General features: G+C 51.1%; 1 protein-coding gene across 5 annotated transcripts in view; it reads left to right on the forward strand.

Annotated features, from left to right (window-relative positions):
* LOC105488419 (immunoglobulin superfamily DCC subclass member 4) overlaps positions 1 to 20883 on the forward strand; it is a 43880-nt gene that overhangs the window by 15593 nt on the left and 7404 nt on the right. For 2 of the 5 annotated variants that reach the window (XM_011752435.3, XM_071101199.1), the window contains exons 4-14: positions 5847 to 5983; positions 8488 to 8628; positions 12501 to 12656; positions 13329 to 13742; positions 14583 to 14747; positions 15294 to 15431; positions 16310 to 16480; positions 17456 to 17692; positions 17844 to 17945; positions 19807 to 19990; positions 20734 to 20861. In XM_011752435.3, coding sequence (XP_011750737.2) covers positions 5847 to 5983; positions 8488 to 8628; positions 12501 to 12656; positions 13329 to 13742; positions 14583 to 14747; positions 15294 to 15431; positions 16310 to 16480; positions 17456 to 17692; positions 17844 to 17945; positions 19807 to 19990; positions 20734 to 20861 — 1973 coding nt within the window. Of the gene's footprint in view, positions 1 to 5846; positions 5984 to 8487; positions 8629 to 12500; positions 12657 to 13328; positions 13743 to 14582; positions 14748 to 15293; positions 15432 to 16309; positions 16481 to 17455; positions 17693 to 17843; positions 17946 to 19806; positions 19991 to 20730; positions 20862 to 20883 lie in introns of all 5 variants that reach the window. The other 3 variants (XM_071101200.1, XM_011752443.3, XM_011752451.3) reach the window with 2 other exon arrangements.

The raw sequence follows: 20883 nt of genomic DNA on the forward strand, positions 1-20883 counted from the left end.
TCTCAAAATAATAATAATAATAATAAATTATATTGTACATACTAAGTTTTTTGTTGAATCATCTTTTCTTTTCAAAAACAAAAATGGGATTATATTGCAACTTTAATTTTTTTTTTCTCTTACCACTTCATGAACATTCAGGTCTGTACATATGAATATGGTAGGTATTTTTATCTGGAATTTTTTTTTTTTTTTTTTTTTTTTTGAGACGGAGTCTCGCTCTGTCGCCCAGGCTGGAGTGCAGTGGCACAATCTCGGCTCACTGCAAGCTCTGCCTCCCGGGTTCACGCCATTCTCCTGCCTCAGCCTCCCGAGTAGCTGGGACTACAGGCGCCCGCCACCTCGCCCGGCTAGTTTTTTTGTATTTTTTAGTAGAGACGGGGTTTCACCATGCTAGCCAGGATGGTCTCGATCTCCTGACCTTGTGATCCACCTGTCTCGGCCTCCCAAAGTGCCGGGATTACAGGCTTGAGCCACCGCGCCCGGCCTATCTGGATTGTTAAATGAGGGATTGGAGGATCAGAGACAGAAATAACTTGCCCCAGGTCACACAGCTTAGTACTCAAGAGTGTCAGACTCCAGCACCCTATGTGGAGGATACACAGGCTTCTGGTAGGTGTCATTTAGTAGTTGGGTACAGAACCAGAGAGGTCTGAAGGAGTTTGTATCACATTACGACTATAATTTTTTAAAAAATTAAAGTTGGGTTTAGAAATCTGTAGTCCAACTGTGGCTGGGAGCAGATAAGTTACTTCCCCAAAGCTTCTCAGCAAACCAGTGGGTTTCAGACCTCCCCACCATCCCCAACGTCTAGCTCAGGCGTCATCCCCTGAAGCCACAAACCTAACCCAGGAGGCCAGAGCTGTCAGTTTCTGGACTCTGGGAGTGTTTGCCCCCAAGTCTTCTGAAAAGTGATCCTCATCTATAAATAAGCTGGGCTCGCATGTCCCGGCACATTGTGTAGGGGGAATAAAGAAATGTCTAAAACAGCAACTTGATTATGCCCAAGGTATGTATTTTTACACATGCCCAGATATAGTGCATGCACAAATATGCTATTCATAAACTCAGCCCAGTGGTTTGAAGGAGACCATATGCCTTGGTGTAGTGTGTGCACATGTGCAGTTAATAAACACACTGCATCAGGGTGTATGTGCTTCGTTTGGAACTGATGGTAAAGACTAGAGCCCAAGGCAAATCCCTGGTACTTATACTATTTTCTAATAATGGGATAATCTAGGGGATAATTTTTCTTCCATGGGAACCAGTAATCAATGAGAGCAATGTTTCCCAAATCCCAGGCATTCACAAACCACCTTCATAACTGTGACCATACTTATACCATTTACACAATCACTTAATAATTTTCTTTTTTTTTTTTTTTTTTTGAGACGGAGTCTCGCTCTGTCGCCCAGGCTGGAGTGCAGTGGCCAGATCTCAGCTCACTACAAGCTCCGCCTCCCGGGTTTACGCCATTCTCCTGCCTCAGCCTCCCGAGTAGCTGGGACTACAGGTGCCCGCCACCTCACCCGGCTGGTTTTTTGTACTTTTTAATAGAGACGGGGTTTCACCGGGTTAGCCAGGATGGTCTCGATCTCCTGACCTCGTGATCCGCCCGTCTCGGCCTCCCAAAGTGCTGGGATTACAGGCTTGAGCCACCGCGCCCGGCCAATAATTTTCTTTACATCAACTCGCTCTTTTGTAACTTGAACACATTTTAAAAAGGAACATTATCTCACTGCAATAAAATGGAAAACCAGCAACACTTGCCATAAATAGAAGACAGCCATAAAAATAAATAATATAACTTCTAGGATAAAAAGCCATGTATCTGGATCCACTTGAAATAATTTTATTATCGCCATTCACTCATAAGAAACACGTAACTAAGGGACTTAAATAACATGGGCTCCTGCCCTACCCTCTCCCAGTGGTTGCCATTTCTGTCAATCTCATGTGACTCCCAGCCAGTATCCCCTTGCCCTGGGTGCATCTCAAGGGCTTAGGGTGGGGGCTCCTCGGCCCTTGGGAAATTCAGAGCAGCTTCGTCATTTCTTCCGTGTTCTTTAATCCTTGGGACCCAAGTGGCCTTTTGTGGGTAGGGGCAGCAGACTCAGGTTTGAGGTTGGAAAAAGAATAATCCCTTCCTTTTGATTTGAGATTGTTTTTCATTCTATAAGTAGCTTTTATTTTATATGAAATTTGAATTTCTTTTAAAATGGTAAAGTATACCAACTTTACAGAAAGGGGAAAAAAGTCACCTCCTGACTGAACACAGCTTTCACCAATTTGAGAGTTTCCTTGCAGTCTTTTGAAATATATATATGGGTTACACCATTGTAAACATGTGTTTAGAGCTTGCAATTCATAAATATATTTATGTCCATTATCTAATGTGAGCTCAAGACACATTAAGAGGGTCAGAGTTGTGAAGTAGGCAGGACAGGAATTATTTAACCCATTTTTCAAACGAGAAAACTGTGGCCCAGATGTGGAATGTCACTTGCTAAAATCACATACATTGAAACTAGTTCTCTCCACCATGTCACAGTGCTTCTGTGTTAGAGCCCAAGTTATAAAGCAAAGTGTACAAGGGCACAGACTATTAGCAATTTACATTTTAAAAATTTATATTTCCTAATGGATACACATTAATTGCAAAAAAAAAAAAACCCTCTTAACAGCCACAATAAATAAGAATCCCCCGATCCCATTCCTGCAGAAAAGCCCCATAAACCACACAAGCTTTGCCACCTTTGACTTTTTCTATGTATATCCTAACATAACTTTTCTCTTTTCTAAAAGTAGAATTTCTTCATAAACACTGTTTTTTTACTTTTTCCCCCTACTAACTAATATATCTTGAACATCTTTCCAAGGACAGAGCTTCTAAAAACACATTTTAGCAAAGCAAAAGATTTTTTTGAGTCAGAGACTCACTCTGCCACCCAGGTTGGAGTGCGGTGGTTCACTGCAGCCTCTACCGCCCCGGCTCAAGCGATCTTCCCACTTCAGCCTCCTGAATAGCTGGAACTACAGGTGTGCTCCACCATGCCTTGGCTAATTTTTGTATTTTTTCATAGAGACTGGGTTTCACCATGTTGTTCAGGTTGGTCTCCAACTCCTGGCCTCAAGTAATCCTCCTGCCTCTGCCTCCCAAAAAGCCTGGCCAGAAAAGATTTTAGATGAACACTAAAAGTGGTTCCCCCTTGCTTCTATCGCCTGCAGCAATAGCACCATATCTGGGGAAAGGAATTCATTCATTCATTCATTTGTTCATTCATTCATTCACTCAACACACATAATTAAGGGAATGTTATTTTTTCAAAGGAGAGACTAGCTCTTGAGTACTTGAAGCACACTTTTCCCTGGAAAGACCTAGAAACATTGGGGTTAGGAAATGTAGGCAGTTCCCAGCAGCATAGTCAGCTCGCTAGACCAAGGGGAAAAGAGGAGAAAGAAAGATCTTGGAGGAAGAGCACATTAGATGGATGGGGGTGGGGCCTGTTTGCTAGGTGGGTCCTTCTTGTCCTTCCCCAATTCATCCTTTCCTGTTCGTTCTTCTCTGGCAACAGACTGGGTGCTGGCCCAGGATTTCCCTCTAGCCACATTTGCCTCGCTGTCCCTTTCTCTCGCTCTGCCCCAGCACTTATGTAGACAGCTGTTGGAACTGAGGGTAAGAGGCTGGGGGCAGAGGTGGGTTTGCCTGTGCCATGCAGGAAAGAGCAGGGCACATTTATGGGTTTTTTTCTTTTTTTTTTTTTTTTTGAGACGGAGTCTCGCTCTGTCGCCTAGGCTGGAGTGCAGTGGCCGGATCTCAGCTCACTGCAAGCTCCGCCTCCCAGGTTTACGCCATTCTCCTGCCTCAGCCTCCCGAGTAGCTGCCACCTCGCCCGGCTAGTTTTGTTTTGTTTTGTTTTGTTTTGTTTTGTTTTGTTTTTGTTTTTTTTTTTTTAGTAGAGACGGGGTTTCACCGTGTTAGCCAGGATGGTCTCGATCTCCTGACCTCATGATCTGCCCGTCTCGGCCTCCCAAAGTGCTGGGATTACAGGCGTGAGCCACCGCGCCCGGCTGTATTTTTTTCTAAGTCCTCTAAGTCTTTGGACCACGGCATGTTTGTAGGGCCCCTATTTAGAACGTTCTTCCTCCCCAGCTTTTGAGCTACTTCTCCTGTCCCATGCTTAGATTTTTTTAGACCCCACTTCCCCAGGAGCTAAGGGATCTCCACCAAGCGCACAACTGCCCTCTTCCCTCTCTGACCTTGGCCCAGCCTACATCCCAGAGGCCAGTACCGTTTGCTCTGTTGATAAACTAGGACTCTCAACCTGGAGCTGACCCTGTAGGGATCCCAGTTGGAGGATTCTGAGGGACCCATTCACCCCCTCCTTAGTTCAGAGCCCACTCTGGTCCCCAATATCCCAACCCCCATGGAGACCTCCCTATCCCAGATTACATCGTTTCTCAAGCAAGGTCTCTGGACCTTTCTATTTCTCTAGCCCAGAGGGCAGGGAACACCCTCATCCATCATGCCCCGTCTAAGTAACATACATGTTGGCTGGTTCTGCTTGGAGACCACGTCCTCTCCAAGGGCATTCTCAGCCATCCAATGACTGCCGAGACAGGCAGGTAGGATGAATATGACATTTGGCACCAGAAGACTTGGGTTTGAGCTTTCACTCTGCTCCACCTATGAGACCTCAGGAAAATACCCTCCTCCCTCCAACCCTATTTTTCACTGGTAAAATGGAGGTCGTGACCCCCTTTACGTCTTGGGCTTGTTTTGAGGGTCACATGAGATAGTGTGAATAAAGAATATTTTATCAAGGGAGGGAGAAGGTAATACGGGCAAGGGGTTAAAAATTCAAACTGTATAGAAGGATATATAATAAAAAGTCAATCCCTCCCACCCTCAGTCCCCTGGATCCCAGGTCCCCTCTCCAGAGACAACCACCAACACCAGGAACATTCAGTGTATACGCAAGCATAGAAGCCTACATGTCCCCACACACACTGTTTTGTACCAGAACACATTTGGAGATGGCCCTCTATCAGCACACACAGAGCTGCCTCCTTTTTAGCAGCTGCCTAGCATTCCATTGTGCGAATGTACCCAAACCAATTTAGCCAGTTCCCACCCTGCAGATGGACACTTGGGTTGTTTCCAGTCTTTTGCTATTACAGACAATGCTGGAGTGAATATCGTTTAACATGTGCTCTTGTGCACACATCTGAGAGTATCTGTGGGATAGAGCCCTAGAAGTTTTGATGTTGAGATATCACCAACTTGCCCTGGAAAGATGGTGTATGGGCAGGGCCACCGTCAAGGCAAGAGTGCCAGCCCCCATTCCCTCATCCACCGTTGAGGCAGGAGTGCCATCCCCCATTCCCTCATCCACATGGAGTGTTATTAAGCCTTCTGATTTTCACCAATCTAATAGGTGAAAATGGTGTCTTAGAGTTTTTTTTGAGACAGAGTTTCACTCTTGTTGCCCAGACTGGAGCACGATGGCGCAATCTCAGCTCACCGCAACCCCTACCTCCCAGGTTCAAGCGATTCTCCTGCCTCAGCCTCCCGAGTAGCTGGGATTACAGGCATGAGCCACCACACCTGGCTAATTTTGTATTTTTAGTAGAGACGGGGTTTCTCCATGTTGGTCAGGCTGGTCTTGAACTCTAAACCTCAGGTAATCCACCTACCTCGGCCTCCCAAAGTGCTGGGATTACAGGCGTGAGCCACCGCACCCGGCCTGGTATCTTAGAGTTTTAATTTGCATTTATCTTACCATGAGCCACCCTCCCTGTGGCCCCCTGCCCACCTCACAGTTGCCCGCTCCCCTCTTCCCAAGGCTCATCACGCTTCCCAACGGCGTCCTTCAGATCCTGGATGTTCAGGAGAATGATGCAGGCCCCTACCGATGTGTGGCCACCAACTCGGCTAGCCAGCGCTTCAGCCAGGAGGCCCTACTCAGTGTGGCCCACAGAGGTAAGGGGGCTGGCTGGGTGGGGAAACCTGGGGGTTTCTGGAGCCAGCCATCTCAGAGCTGGGAGAGACCTCAAGAGGTCCAGGCGTCGCCTTCAAGTAGGTGATAAATGTTAGTCCCATTGACAGGTGAAGCGATGAAGCCCAGAGGGGGTACTGCCACCCAGAAAACCAGGGAAGAAAGAACTGGGATGGAACACAAGACCCCAGACTCCCAGGGCGGGGCTCCTCTCTTCATGCAGAGCCTCTGTGCCCTCGGGTTGGATGGAGTGTCGAAGGCTGGGGACAGAGGTGGGGAGGCAAGGCATCTGAGGCCGTGTCAGCGCCCGGAATCCCTGGTCCCTGCTCCTTTCTCTCCTCCCCTTCTATAGTCACTGAGGAGTTCAGGCACTGGGGGATTCATCCCTCTCTGCTTTCTGTGCCTTGCGAATCTGGCTCCCTGTGGCCTAGTGCTCTTGTCCTTTACTCGTTTCTTTGAAAAGCTCTTGCCCCAGTGTGATGGAGTAGGAAGGGCACAGGCTTTGGGGTTGGAAAGACCTGGTTTGAATCCTGGCTTCTCTGCTCACCATCTGTGTGACCCTGGGCTCCTTATCAAATGTCCAGCTCAGAGAGGCTGGAAGAGTCCTTGAAATAAGAATGGAAAGTGCAGGCTGGGCATGGTGGCTCACGCCTGTAATCCCAGCACTTTGGGAGGCCGAGACGGGCGGATCATGAGGTCAGGAGATCGAGACCATCCTGGCTAACACGGTGAAACCCCATCTCTACTAAAAATATAAAAAAATTAGCCGGGCGTAGTGGCGGGCGCCTGTAGTCCCAGCTACTTGGGAGGCTGAGGCAGGAGAATGGCGTGAACCCGGGAGGCGGAGCTTGCAGTGAGCCGAGATCAAGCCACTGCACTCCAGCCTGGGCGACAGAGCGAGACTCCGTCTCAAAAAAAAAAAAAAAAAGAAAAGAATGGAAAGTGCCTGGCACCTGGCAGGTGCTCAACAGATCTCACTTCAAGCCTCCCTCAGGGGCCCCTCCCCTGCTGCCCTTTGCCATGCATCCCTCCCAGCTCCCACCTCCCACCCACTCTCCACACCCCCACCGTGTCCCCATCCTATTCCTTCTGGGCTTAGCTGGTGCTGGTGGGCTGTTCCCAGTCTGGTGTCTTCTCTGTTCTGTTCTGAGGGTCTCTGCCTCCACCTGCTGGACAATCCAGATATTCACCACTCCACCCAGGGGGCCAGGGTCACAGAGAACTCAGCAGGAAATCAGTGTTTAGGGAGCTGCAGCCCAAGCAGAAACTCAAGTCCACTGTCTGCCTTTTCCACTGGGGAATCCAAGAGCCTTTGGAGAAGGGATTTGCCTAAGGTCACCCAGTGCGTTAATGGCAGTGCTGGAACTAGAAACTATAACCGTTGACTCCAAGTCTGGTGCTTTGGCCGGGCGAGGTGGCTCAAGCCTGTAATCCCAGCACTTTGGGAGGCCGAGACAGGTGGATCACGAGGTCAGGAGATCGAGACCATCCTGGCTAACACAGTGAAACCCCGTCTTTACTAAAAATACAAAAACTAGGCCGGGCGCGGTGGCTCAAGCCTGTAATCCCAGCACTTTGGGAGGCCGAGACGGGCGGATCACGAGGTCAGGAGATCGAGACCATCCTGGCTAACACGGTGAAACCCCGTCTCTACTAAAAAAAATACAAAAAACTAGCCGGGCGAGGTGGCGGGCGCCTGTAGTCCCAGCTACTCGGGAGGCTGAGGCAGGAGAATGGCGTGAACCCGGGAGGCGGAGCTTGCAGTGAGCTGAGATCCAGCCACTGCACTCCAGCCTGGGTGACAGAGCGAGACTCCGTCTCAAAAAAAAAAAAAAAAAAAAAAAGTCTAGTGCTTTGCCCATGACCCTGAAAGTTCTCTGCCTAGATGGTGGGTTGCATTTGGGAGGGAAGAATGGAGGTAGATGTGGGTCTGTCTAATCATTTCTCCGGTGCTGAGTTGAAGCCCAGGCAATTCTTCTGACTCTAAAAGAAACAGCTCAGGCCGGGCGCGGTGGCTCAAGCCTGTAATCCCAGCACTTTGGGAGGCCGAGACGGGCGGATCACGAGGTCAGGAGATTGAGACCATCCTGGCTAACACGGTGAAACCCCGTCTCTACTAAAAACACAAAAAACTAGCCGGGCGAGGTGGCGGGCGCCTGTAGTCCCAGCTACTTGGGAGGCTGAGGCAGGAGAATGGCGTGAACCCGGGAGGCAGAGCTTGCAGTGAGCCGAGATCCGGCCACTGCACTACAGCCTGGGCGACAGAACAAGACTCCGTCTCAAAAAAAAAAAGAAAAAAAAAATAAAGAAACAGCTCAGAGGTCCCGTCCTAGCCCTGCTGACTTTTCTTGCTACATCTCCCATCTGACAGATGGAATCATTGCTGCTGCCCCCAGTACCACCTCACCAGGTTACTGTGCGACTCAGGTGAGGTATTGAATGGCAAATGCCTAATGGTAAGGCTGCCTTCTGTCTGTCTTCTTGCCAGGGTCCCTGGCGTCCACCAGGGGACAGGACGTGGTCATTGTGGCAGCCCCAGAGAACACCACGGTGGTGTCTGGCCAGAGTGTGGTGATGGAATGTGTGGCCTCAGCTGACCCCACCCCTTTTGTGTCCTGGGTCCGACAAGGTGAGTGGAGGGGGTGGGAGAAGGAGGGCATGGGAAGGGAGGGATGTGGCATCTCACATGCCCCTAAGTCAGGGGGATGTATGGGTGACGACCCAGGGGTCACCAACCTTCTGGTGTGGCAGGAACTCCTCTCCCAGGGCTGGGTGTGGTGGACAAGGTCGGAGCTTCGAGGGGAACTGGACAGACTTCTTCGTCACTCTGTGTAGCATGGGCTTTACAAAAGCACTTCCAGGCTGCCACTTACAGAACAGTTATTGCAGCCCCCCTGAGGCCAGGTGCTGAGCTACATTCTCCACCGTAATTACATATTTCTGTTCCTCACAACAGTGTTACAAGTGAGTACTTGAGAGCTGGGAAGGTGCCACACAACCAGTGAGTCAGGTGGAACCAGATCCCTCTGCTGGTCTGTGTAACTATAAGGCCAGCTCTGGGACCACCCCAGCATACTGCTGCCTTTGTGTGACTGGCATCATGCTGGGCACAGTGAACAAAATCCAGAGAGGCAGGGACCCTGCCCTCTGAACTCATCGTCTAGTGAGGAAGAGGAAACACATATCTATGAAGAGAGGTCTGACAGTATCAGGCTACAACTGAGAAGTGCCACTGAGTGACTGGAGATGCCGTCAGGGTAACGCCAGTGCTGGGCCAAATGTCACTGTGCAGTCTCCTGAGCACTTTCACACCTGTTCTCCTGTCAGCCTCCAAGAGCCCTTTGGGAAGAGTAGGGGCCAGAACTATTATTCCCAGTGGGCAGATGAGGAAACTGAGGCTCAGAGAGGCAGGTGGAAGAGCCGGGACCCAAGCTTTTGAGTCTGTTCTCTTTCTGGTACTTTACTTCCTACAGTCCTATAGAAAGAAAGCAAGGGTTATTTTTGTTTCCATTTGCTGTTAAAAAGTGACTTGTAGGCCGGGCGCAGTGGCTCAAGCCTGTAATCCCAGCACTTTGGGAGGCCGAGACAGGCAGATCACGAGGTCAGGAGATCGAGACCATCCTGGCTAACACGGTGAAACCCCGTCTCTATTAAGAAATACAAAAAACTAGCCGGGCGAGGTGGTGGGCGCCTGTAGTCCCAGCTACTCGGGAGGCTGAGGCCGGAGAATGGCGTAAACCCGGGAGGCGGAGCTTGCAGTGAGCTGAGATCCGGCCACTGCACTCCAGCCTGGGTGACAGAGCAAGACTACATCTCAAAAAAAAAAAAAAAAAAAGTGACTTGTCCCAAATTGATGGCAGAAGTAAGTTTTAAATTCAGTCCTCTTTACCCCGTTCCCCAACTCATTCTATTACTCTATACACTTAAAAAAAAAAAAAGTTTATATCTCATACTCAAAAGTGTATATCATGAATATATATAGTTTAAAGAAAATAAATTGAACAATTATTAATATGTACCCACCACTGAGCTGATAAAATAGAACAGTGCTGGGATTTTCGCACCTGTCTGACCTGAACTGCCTTGTTGGACCTGTGACACTTGTCTACTTAGGGGGCCAGCAGGACCCTCGTACTACTGGGATAAACTTGTGGTATCACCTAGAAGTTCTAATGTCAATATTTCTTAATTCCTGATTATGCATCAGGGTCACCCAGGGGACTTGTTAAAACTGCAGACTCCTTTCTTCACCCCGGAGAGTCGTGATCCAGGAATCTTTTTTTTTTTTTTGCCTGTCACCCAGGCTGGAGTGCAGTGGTACAATCATAGTTCACTGCCGCCTCCACCTTTTGCTGGTTCAGGTGATCTACCTCAGCCTCCTGAGTAGCTGGGACTACAGGCATGTGCCACTATGCTCGTTTTTTTTTGAGAGACAGGGTTTCTAGATGTTGCGCAGGCTGGTCTCAAACTCCTGGGCTCAAGCGACCCGCCCGTTTTGGCCTCCCTAAGTGCTGGGATTACAAGTGTGAGTCACTGCGCCCGGTTCTGCACCTGAAAGTGTGCTCTTCAGCTCTACTACCTAGGACTAGTTAGAAATGCAGAGTCTGGGGCCCTGCCTCAGGCCTCTACATCTTTTTTTTTTTTTTTTTTTTTTTTTTGAGACGGAGTCTCGCTCTGTCACCCAGGCTGGAGTGCAGTGGCGCGATCTCGGCTCACTGCAAGCTCCGCCTCCCCATTCAAGCGATTCTCCTGCCTCAGCTTCCCAACTAGCTGGGACTACAGGAGCCTGCCACCATGCCTGGTTAATTTTTTGTATTTTTAGCAGAGACTGGGCTTCACCGTGTTAGCCAGGATGGTCTTGATCTCCTGACCTCGCGATCCGACCTCGTGATCCAGGCATGAGCCACCACACCCGGGCTGTTTCGTTTTCTTTCTCTTTTCTTTTCTTTTCTTTCTTTTTTGATGGAGTTTTGCTCTGTTTCCCAGGCTGGAGTGCAGTAGCATGATCTTGGCTCACTGCAACCTCCGCCTCCTGGGTTCAAGTGATTCTCCTGCCTCAGAGTCCCGAGTAGCTGGGATTACAGGCATACACCACCACATTCGGCTAATTTTTGTGTTTTTAGTAGAGATGGGGTTTTGCCATGTTAGCCAGGCTGGTTTCGAACTCCTGATCTCAAGTGATCCACCTGCCTCGGCCTCCCAAAGTGCTGGGATTACAGGTGTGAGCCACCGCGCCCGGCTGTTTTGTTTTCTGACTGCAAATGTTGTAAATGTTCACCATAGAAAACTAGGAAGAAAAATAGATGCAGAAAACACTCCACCACTCAGATATAAAAATTGTTTATGTACCAGTGTACCTTCTTTCAGTTTTTTTCTATGCATATGTACAGTTTTCTCCCTGAAATTGAGAACATGTGCTGCATTTACAGTTCCAAGTCCTATTTTCATCCAACAGTATATCATAAGCATTTCTCCATCTTTAAAACATTTTCAAAATAATTGTAATGACTATCTAATATTCCGTACTTTGAATATAGCTATGATATAATTCACCAGTTCCTGCTGTTGGATTTTTAAGTCCTTTCCAGTTGTCCACTGTTACAGTTAACACTGCTGTGATCTGCTCTGTTCACAAATACTTGCCTGTAATTCTGATCATCTTCCTAGGACAGGTATGCATAAATGGAATCCTTGGCTTCAAGGCCTAGGTGAAGCTCCTTTATGGCCCTTTCTCCAGCATTGCAATTTAGTATTTTAAAAAATCTTCTCAAGTTGATGGGTGAAAATTAACACCTATGTTTTAGTATCTTTTTTTTTTTTTTTCCATAGAGACAGAGTCTCACTAGGTTGCCCAGGGTGGTCTTGAACTCCTGGTCTCAAGTGATCCTCCCACCTCAGCCTCCCAAAGTGCTGAGAGTACAGGCGTGAGCCACCATGCCCAGCCTAACATCTGTTTTGAAGTGCCTTTCTTTGATGACATGAAATTGAACATGTTTGTGTTTCTTGGCTATTTGCATTGCTTCTCTAGATTTTCTGTTCATGTCTACAAGGCAAGGGCTTTTTAAATGGTTTTCATTTCACATTGAGATAAAAATCTGTGCACATTCAAATCGTTGTCTTGGTATGACCTTACCAGCCCTAGCTTCATCATAGTACTGGGCTGGGACCCCAGGGAAGGCGCATGTCCTTCTTGAGAGAAATGAATTTAGTAATGAAAACTGACGAGTGTATGAGCACCTATTATTAATATATGCCTGCACTGTGCCAGGGGTTCTCACCTTCTTTCAACCCTCATGGAAACCCTGCCAGTTAAGGGCTAGTTCCCCCTTACAGATGGAGACAGCAGGGCTCAGAGAGTCCCGGCAAGAGGAGGAAATGAGATTCGGACCAGGGACGGTTGTGTTCACTTTACCCGGGTGCAGAGTGTTCCTGAGGTCCGGAGAGTGAATGGAAGGGCAGTCCCTAGCGTCCCCTCCAGCGCGTCTCCCTCTCCTTCCCCAGACGGGAAGCCCATCTCCACAGATGTCATCGTCCTGGGCCGCACCAACCTACTAATTGCCAGCGCGCAGCCCCGGCACTCCGGCGTCTACGTCTGCCGCGCCAACAAGCCCCGCACGCGCGACTTCGCCACTGCCGCCGCAGAGCTCCGCGTGCTGGGTGAGGCGGGCGGAAGGGCGGAGGGAGCGGGTTGTTTGGCGCTGGGGTGAATAAGGCAGGGGGAAGTGGACAGGTGGGTGTGCTGGGGAGACTCAGGCGCGCTCCTGGAGGACGAACTCGGGGGAGGAGTCCCTAGTAAGGCGGAGGTGGGGCGAGGGATGGGGACTAGGTAACCGGAGGACGGAGTGCGGGGCGTTGAATCTGGGATGGAAGGAGAAGGGTGATTAGGGCCTGGCGCGAGTAATTAGCGGAGAGGTGGGACTGGGATTGTTGGGGGGATAGTGGAGTGATCTGGGTGGTACTAAGAAAACTGGGGGGCAGAACAGATCTGATAGGTGCGGGAGACATCGGAGGTCAGGGAGGAAGGAGATAGGTAAATTAGGGGTGGGGCTAGATCCGGGAGGAGCGATATTTAGGGGAGGCTGAGGCGGCCTGGGGACAGTTTTGGAAGAGAAAGAGAATGGTCGTTGTGAGGCTGGGGTAAGTGGGGAGAAGAAGGGGTAAGTCTGCGCTGAGCGGAAGTAGTTTGGAAAGGGTGAATCAGGGAGAGGTTAGAGTGATTGGAAGGGGAGCGGGGAAGGGCGGTGGGGGGCAGGGTTGGGGTCCTGGGGGGAGGGGCAGAGACCTTAGTGGCGGGACCCCCGCGCTCAGCGTCGCCCCTCGCGCCCCCAGCGGCTCCCGCCATCACTCAGGCGCCCGAGGCGCTGTCGCGGACGCGGGCGAGCACAGCGCGCTTCGTGTGCCGCGCGTCGGGGGAGCCGCAGCCAGCGCTGCGCTGGCTGCACAACGGGGCGCCGCTGCGGCCAAACGGGCGCGTCAAGGTCCAGGGCGGCGGTGGCAGCCTGGTCATCACACAGATCGGCCTGCAGGACGCGGGCTACTACCAGTGCGTGGCTGAGAACATCGCGGGAATGGCGTGTGCTGCCGCGTCGCTGGCCGTGGTGGTGCGCGAGGGGCTGCCCAGCGCCCCCACAAGGGTCACTGCTACGCCACTGAGCAGCTCCGCTGTGCTGGTGGCCTGGGAGCGGCCCGAGCTGCACAGTGAGCAGATCATCGGCTTCTCTCTCCACTACCAGAAGGCACGGGGTACGTCGGCCTGGGGCGGGATGCACCAGGGGGCAGGATGCACCAGCGCAGGCCCCGGCGGGGCGCAGCGGGGAGGGTTTCAGGTCGGATGACTGAAGGGTTGCCTGATGGGTACCTCTGCAGCGAGGATGGACTTGGGTAGGAGCCCATATTAGAGACCCGCATAGGTATGGTAGGTATGGATTAGGCAGTTGGCGCTGGAAGGGCCACTGCTTCCCTCAGTCATATTTGTGTTTTTGTTTTTTTTTTTTTTTTTTTTTTTTTTTTTGAGACGGAGTCTCGCTCTGTCACCCAGGCTGGAGTGCAGTGGCCGGATCTCAGCTCACTGCAAGCTCCGCCTCCCGGGTTCACGCCATTCTCCTGCCTCAGCCTCCCGAGTAGCTGGGACTATAGGCGCCCGCCACCTCGCCCGGCTAGTTTTTTGTATTTTTTAGTAGAGACGGGGTTTCACCGTGTTAGCCAGGATGGTCTCCATCTCCTGACCTCGTGATCCGCCCGTCTCGGCCTCCCAAAGTGCTGGGATTACAGGCGTGAGCCACCGCGCCCCGCCCCTCAGTCATATTTGTTGAGAGAGGAGGGAGAGGACGTTCCTGGAGCCACCTCCCACCCCAGTTAACTAACTGGAGAGGTAGGTCATTTCCAGAAAGCACTCCCTAACCAGTGGAGGAATTAATAGAGTGAGACAGGAAGCCGAGGGAGTTTATACACTCCTGCTTAGATTATCTGGGATGATTTAGCTATAAATAGACACCAGGACAATATGAAGGATTCCTAGACAAACTCCAGCTAACCAGCACTGGAGTGGCACTATGACAGTCCCCTTGTCCCCTGGGTCACCAGGCATGGATAATGTGGAATACCAGTTTGCAGTGAACAACGACACCACGGAGCTACAGGTTCGGGACCTGGAACCCAACACAGATTATGAGTTCTACGTGGTGGCCTACTCCCAGCTGGGGGCCAGCCGCACCTCCACCCCAGCACTGGTGCACACACTGGATGACGGTAGGGCCTCTGAACCTGCAATGGGCAGCTTGGGGTAAAGAGAATTCCCTGGGGAGGGGAGCTCGCCCTCTCTTTACTAATGTAAAGGCATTTTTACCTGCTCATATCATCTTTGTACCCTATAAGAGAGTGGACAGGGGTTCTTCTCCTCAGTTTACAGTTGGGGAAACTGAGGCCCAGAAAATGAGAATGATTTGCCCAGGTCAGTAGTTCAGCTGGGACTTGAGCCCAGGTCTTGTGATGATTCCCTGTGTCATGCAGTTCTCCCTGACACCTGTGTGCCATCCAGCTAGGGTAGGGGTCAGTGACATTAACCCATTAGATGTGGAAGATTGTGCTCCAAGACTTTTTCCAGCTTCGGGGTGGGAAAGATGTCCCTTCATCCTTCAGCTTGGGGCTCCCCTGAGAAGCTCCCTTTCCTCCCTCAGATCCTGGTCCTGGCCTACTTCTGACTTGCTGTGTGACCCAGGCAAGTCTCTGACCGCTCCTGAGCCTCACCTTCCACGTCGGTGGAGCAGAGCTCACGCTGATGTTCTTCTGTCTCAGTCCCCAGTGCAGCACCCCAGCTCTCCCTGTCCAGCCCCAACCCCTCGGACATCAGGGTGGCATGGCTGCCCCTGCCCCCCAGCCTGAGCAATGGGCAGGTGGTGAAGTACAAGATAGAATACGGTTTGGGAAAGGAAGGTGAGTGGGGCGGGTGGGCTGCAGGCAGGTCTGGGAATGATCAATGTGAAGAGTGGTCAGGGCTGCTGGAGACCTGAGCAGGGTAGCGGAGTCGGAGGAAAGGAAGCAGAGTAGGGAGAGGTTGGGGAAGGGTGAACCTGAAAAACAGGGGTCTGGGCAGGAATGAAAAGGGAAGATAGAGGGGCCTAGCTTAAGGCAGAGGGAGGCCTGGGCTCTCACCCCAACCCCTCTACAGCTGCAGTATGTAATCCTACTGAGTCCCTGCCTCAGTTTCCTTATCTGGGAAATGGGGGGCTGGGGTGGGAGGATCACTTGACCCCAGGATTTCAAGGCTGCAGGGAACTGTGATCATGCCATTGTACTCCCATCTGGGTGACAGAGCAAAGCTCTGTTTCAGAAAAAAATAAAAGGATAAAAGTTAGGAGAAGGAAGGTGGCTGAGGGACCAGGGGAAGGGTGAGGAAGGAGGGAAAGGTGAGGAAGGAGGGAAGGGTGAGGAAGTGGCCATGGTGGCCCTCAGGGCTCTGGAAGCCAGGCAGAGCTTGCTGGCCTTCATGGTCAGCCCCTTGTGTCTGCATCCCGTGTGTGTGTTGGCGGGGGATGGTCATTGACAGCTCCTGGGGAAGCGGGGAAAGCCTGCCATCATTCTCTCTGCAGCTGAGCCCAGGCTGATAGCCTGCATCAGCCAGAGGTGGAGGCTCAAGCGTCCACCCTGGAGCCATAGAGTCTGCCCAGGCACTGAGGGGTCAGTGCTGAGAATGCCTCAGGCTCCCATGGGCACGGAGGAACCAGGATGTGAGGTGGAAGACCCGTGTAGGAGAATTTAGGATCCTGGTCCTCAGGTGGCTACCCAACAGCCCACCTTTTCTGTCCCTGCAGATCAGATTTTCTCTACTGAGGTGCGAGGAAATGAGACACAGCTTACGCTGAACTTGCTTCAGCCAAATAAGGTGTATCGAGTACGGATTTCGGCTGGTACAGCAGCCGGCTTCGGGGCCCCTTCCCAGTGGATGCAGCACAGGACGCCCAGTATGCACAACCAGAGCCACGGTACGGGGTTAGAGGAGAGACAGGAGAGTGCGTGTGTGACTGTGTGGGTGTGCGTGTGTCCTTGGGACCCAGTGCCCCACCCCCGCACCCCACCCTCCATCAGAGACCTTCCATGCCTCCCTCTGCTTGATGGGTGAGCGAGGCCCAGGTGCAGAGGTGAAGGGCTGGGATCTGGTGTCCCTTCGATTTGCCGTGTGACCTTGGACAAACCATTCTGAGGCTTCATTTACTGCCCAGGAGTGGCATGAGGTTGAATAATGTATTGTAACTAAAGTGCTTAAACTCATTGAACTGTAGCTGCTTCGAGGAGGATGATGATGTTTTGTTGAGAGGCCCAATAGAAGAGTGATTAAATGCTGACCAAACCGGCCTACGTGCTCTCTGTATGACACTGGGTAAATTACGTAACTCTCTGAGCTTCAGTTTTCTTATCTGTAAAGTGAAGGTTGTAGTATATTTTCACTATTTTAGAGGGCTGCAAGAATAAAGTTATAATACATATACAAAGTGCATATACACAGTGTGTTTGACACATTGTAAGCTCCTCACTCTCAAGTGGGTGTCCCTACTATAATGGTGGCATCCCCCCTTCCTGGCCTCAGCAACCACCACCCCTACTGCCCCCGACATTTGATCCTTCAGAAGACTTCACAGAGGCCGATTCTGTGCCAGGTGCTATCAGCCTGCTCCAGAGGTGCTCCTTGCTGACTCCTTTGCAAATGCCCAGCAGACACCCCTGCATTCCCTGCACTCTGTGCTTGCAGAATAGTGAGTTCACCTCTAGACCGAGCCCAGGCCTGGCACTAAGAGTGGTGGCTGAGTGGTGATGTGTTGGGAGAATGCTGGCAAGGCTCTCACTGAATGCCATCTTACTGCCTCTTCCTCATGCCTCTTCCCTGTCTCCTATCCCTGGCCTCCTTCTCCTCATTCCCCATTCTGTTCCTTAATTTTCCCATCCTGCTCCTCTGCCCCCAGTCCCTTTTGCCCCTGCAGAGTTGAAGGTGCAGGCAAGGATGGAGTCCCTGGTCGTGTCATGGCAGCCACCCCCTCACCCCACCCAGATCTCTGGCTACAAACTATATTGGCGGGAGGTGGGGGCTGAGGAGGAGGCCAATGGCGATCGCCCGCCAGGGGGCCATGGAGACCAGGCTTGGGATGTGGGGCCCATCCGGCTCAAGAAGAAAGTGAAGCAGTACGAGCTGACCCAGCTAGGTGAGGAGGGCTGGGGGAGCGGGAGAGAGGGATGTAGCTTTAGGGGGGACTGGGCAAGCTGTGTGAAGGAGTTAGAGATGGGATGCTTTCTGTGGACGGGAGAGTGACCCCAGATGTCCCCCTAGCTATTAAGCCCTGTAACCTTCCCCAGTCCCTGGCCGGCTGTATGAGGTGAAGCTCGTGGCATTCAACAAACATGAGGACGGCTATGCAGCAGTGTGGAAGGGCAAGACGGAGAAGGCGCCCGCACCAGGTGAGGGCCGTGGGGGAAGAAGGCGGGGAGGGCTCAGGTGAGGGCTCTGCTAGCCACTTCCTCTTCTTTTCCTTTGGGCCAGCCTGGTGAACAGGCACTTTAGTAGCCTCAGCTCATGCTCAAATCCATTCTCCTAGGATTAGGGGTCCTCTTCTAGCTCCAGAGAGCCTCTGTCATGGAGAGAAGCTCGTCTGTTCACGGTCTTAGGCCTGCCACCTTATTTTCATTAGCCATGAATAGTGCTGATTTCCAAAGTTCAAACAGAGGGAAACCCTATGGTTGATCAGTAACTCCTGACCCCAAGTTTGACCTTAAAACAAGTTTTTTTAAAAACACATTTGTCTACATCACACTATCAGACTATCTCTCAAGTCTAAGAAGAGTGAGTATCCCTATGTGACCTAACGGGAAACTGAGGCTCAGAGAGGAAAAGGAACTTGTCCAAGGTCGCACAGAGCCTAGACTAGAACCGGGACTCCTGGTTTCCCGGCAAAACTCTTTCCACTGCACTACACTGCCTTGTGGCCCTGTATTGAACACCTCAGTTACCCATCATGACACTCCCTCACCCCTAACTTCCCAGCCACATGGTTTAGCAGAGGGAGTAATCAACCAGAAGCCATGAAGCCTGGGTTCTTTTTTTTTTTTTTTTGAAACAGAGGAGTCTCATTCTGTTGCCCAGGCTGGAGTGCAATGGCATGATCTCAGCTCACTGCAACCTCTACCTCTTGGTTCAAGCAATTCTTGTGCCTCAGCCTCCTGAGCAGCTGGGATTACAGGTGTGCGCCACCACACCCGGCTAATTTTTTTTTTTTTTTTTTTTTTGAGATGGAGTCTCGCTCTGTCAACCAGGCTGGAGTGCAGTGGCCAGATCTCAGCTCACTGCAAGCTCCGCCTCCCAGGTTCACACCATTCTCCTGCCTCAGCCTCCGGTGTAGCTGGGACTACAGGCACCCGCCACCTCGCCCAGCTAGTTTTTTTGTATTTTTTAGTAGAGACGGGGTTTCACCTTGTTAGCCAGGATGGTCTCGATCGCCTGACCTCGTGATCCGCCCGTCTCGGCCTCCCCAAGTGCTGGGATTACAGGCTTGAGCCACCGCGCCCGGCCTAATTTTTGTATTTTTAGTAGAGATGGGGTTTCACCATGTTGGCCAGGCTAGTCTCGAACTCCCGACCTCAGGTGATCCACCCACCTTGGCCTCCCAGCCTGCTGGGATTACAGTTATGAGCCACCACACCCAGCTGAGTTCTAATTCCAGTTTGTTCATTTCTTCATTCAGCAAATATTTCACTAAGTGTCTACTAAGTGCCAGCTCTGCTTTGGGAATTTAGTGGTGGACAACACAAATAAGGTTCCTGCTCTCATGGGGTTTATGTTATGTTTCTATAATAAACACTTATAAATATAGTGTTTATTATATTTCAGACATTTCCTATCTATTTTTAAAATATTAAATAATTTAATCCTCATAACAACCCCATGAGGTAGGTGCTATCATTAGAATAGTGAATGGAGACACAGAGAGGGTAAGTAATTTCTCCAAGGTCACACAGCTAGTAAGTGTCAGAGCTGGAATTTGAACCAAGGCAGCCTGGTTCCAGAGTCTGGTTCCATGGTTATTCATTGCTGTGATTTGCTGCCTCTCTCTTTATTACGTTCTTACAGACTAGTGTTCCACAGTCAAAAATCAAATTCTTGGAAGCCTCAGTTGCCTTATCTGTGAAGTAGGAATGATGCTACTCAACTCACAGGATCAAAGGAGAGGGTCAAAGAAACAGCCTTGGGAACTGTAAACCACTATACATATTTAAGGATGAGTATCCTCCCTTCCCTCCTCACACTCTAGTTTTCACCTTTCAGACATGCCCATCCAGAGGGGACCACCCCTGCCCCCAGCCCACGTTCATGCAGAATCAAACAGCTCCACATCCATCTGGCTTCGGTGGAAAAAGCCAGACTTCACCACAGTCAAGATTGTCAACTACACTGTGCGCTTCAGCCCCTGGGGGCTCAGGAATGCCTCCCTGGTCACCTATTACACCAGGTGGGGACTAATGCCTTTACTAATGTAAAGAAGGAAGGAAGAGCAGGTGGGGGTGGGGGAGGGAAGGCAGCAGGTGGTGATCAGGGAAGGGCCCCTGGGATTCAGGAACACGTCATGGCTCACCCGTTACACTGAGGCCACACAGAGGGGCTGCACAGGGTCCACGTCCTTGCCTGCTGACCAGATGGTAGCGAGGAGGCCATCCAATCCCGTCCCCTCACAACACAGCCTTGTTCTCAAACTCTGGAGAATGTGACACAGGACAGACCTGTTTCTCCAGCCTCAGAGGGCTCCCAATCTGATGGTGAAGAGAGCCCTGTCCCTGTCTCAGAGCTGCTCCCTCCACCGCGTCAGATGGGGAAACAGAGCCTGAGGAGCCTGAGGTTTGGCAGAGGAAAGTCGCATAAAAAGCAACTGATATATACTATTGCCATGAAGGCAAAATTAAGCCAAAGAAAAGATGCATCAGAGATGATTCCATAGGTGGAGAATAACTTGGATTAATCCAGGAAGGTTTCCTGGAGGAGGGGGCCTGGTTTCGAGGTGAGACTTGGAGCAGCATACATCCAGACCTCTCTGTAGGTCCCTGGGTGGTGGCAGTGGCCTCCAGGTCAGGGAGCAGCTTCCCTTCCCACAGTAGAACCTGGGGCTGGGGCTGACAGCAGGGGAGTAGATTTGGAGGGGTCTCTGCCCTGCTGGGAGAGTGTGCCTGAGAGCACTAGTCATGTTTCTTGCCTTAGCAGTTCTGGAGAAGACATCCTCATTGGCGGCTTGAAGCCATTCACCAAATACGAGTTTGCGGTGCAGTCTCACGGCGTGGACGTGGATGGGCCTTTCGGCTCTGTGGTGGAGCGCTCCACCCTGCCTGACCGTGAGTGGCTCCCAGCCGCTTG

This window comes from Macaca nemestrina, chromosome 7, assembly GCF_043159975.1.
Source record: "Macaca nemestrina isolate mMacNem1 chromosome 7, mMacNem.hap1, whole genome shotgun sequence".
NCBI classification, from domain to species: Eukaryota; Metazoa; Chordata; class Mammalia; order Primates; family Cercopithecidae; genus Macaca; species Macaca nemestrina.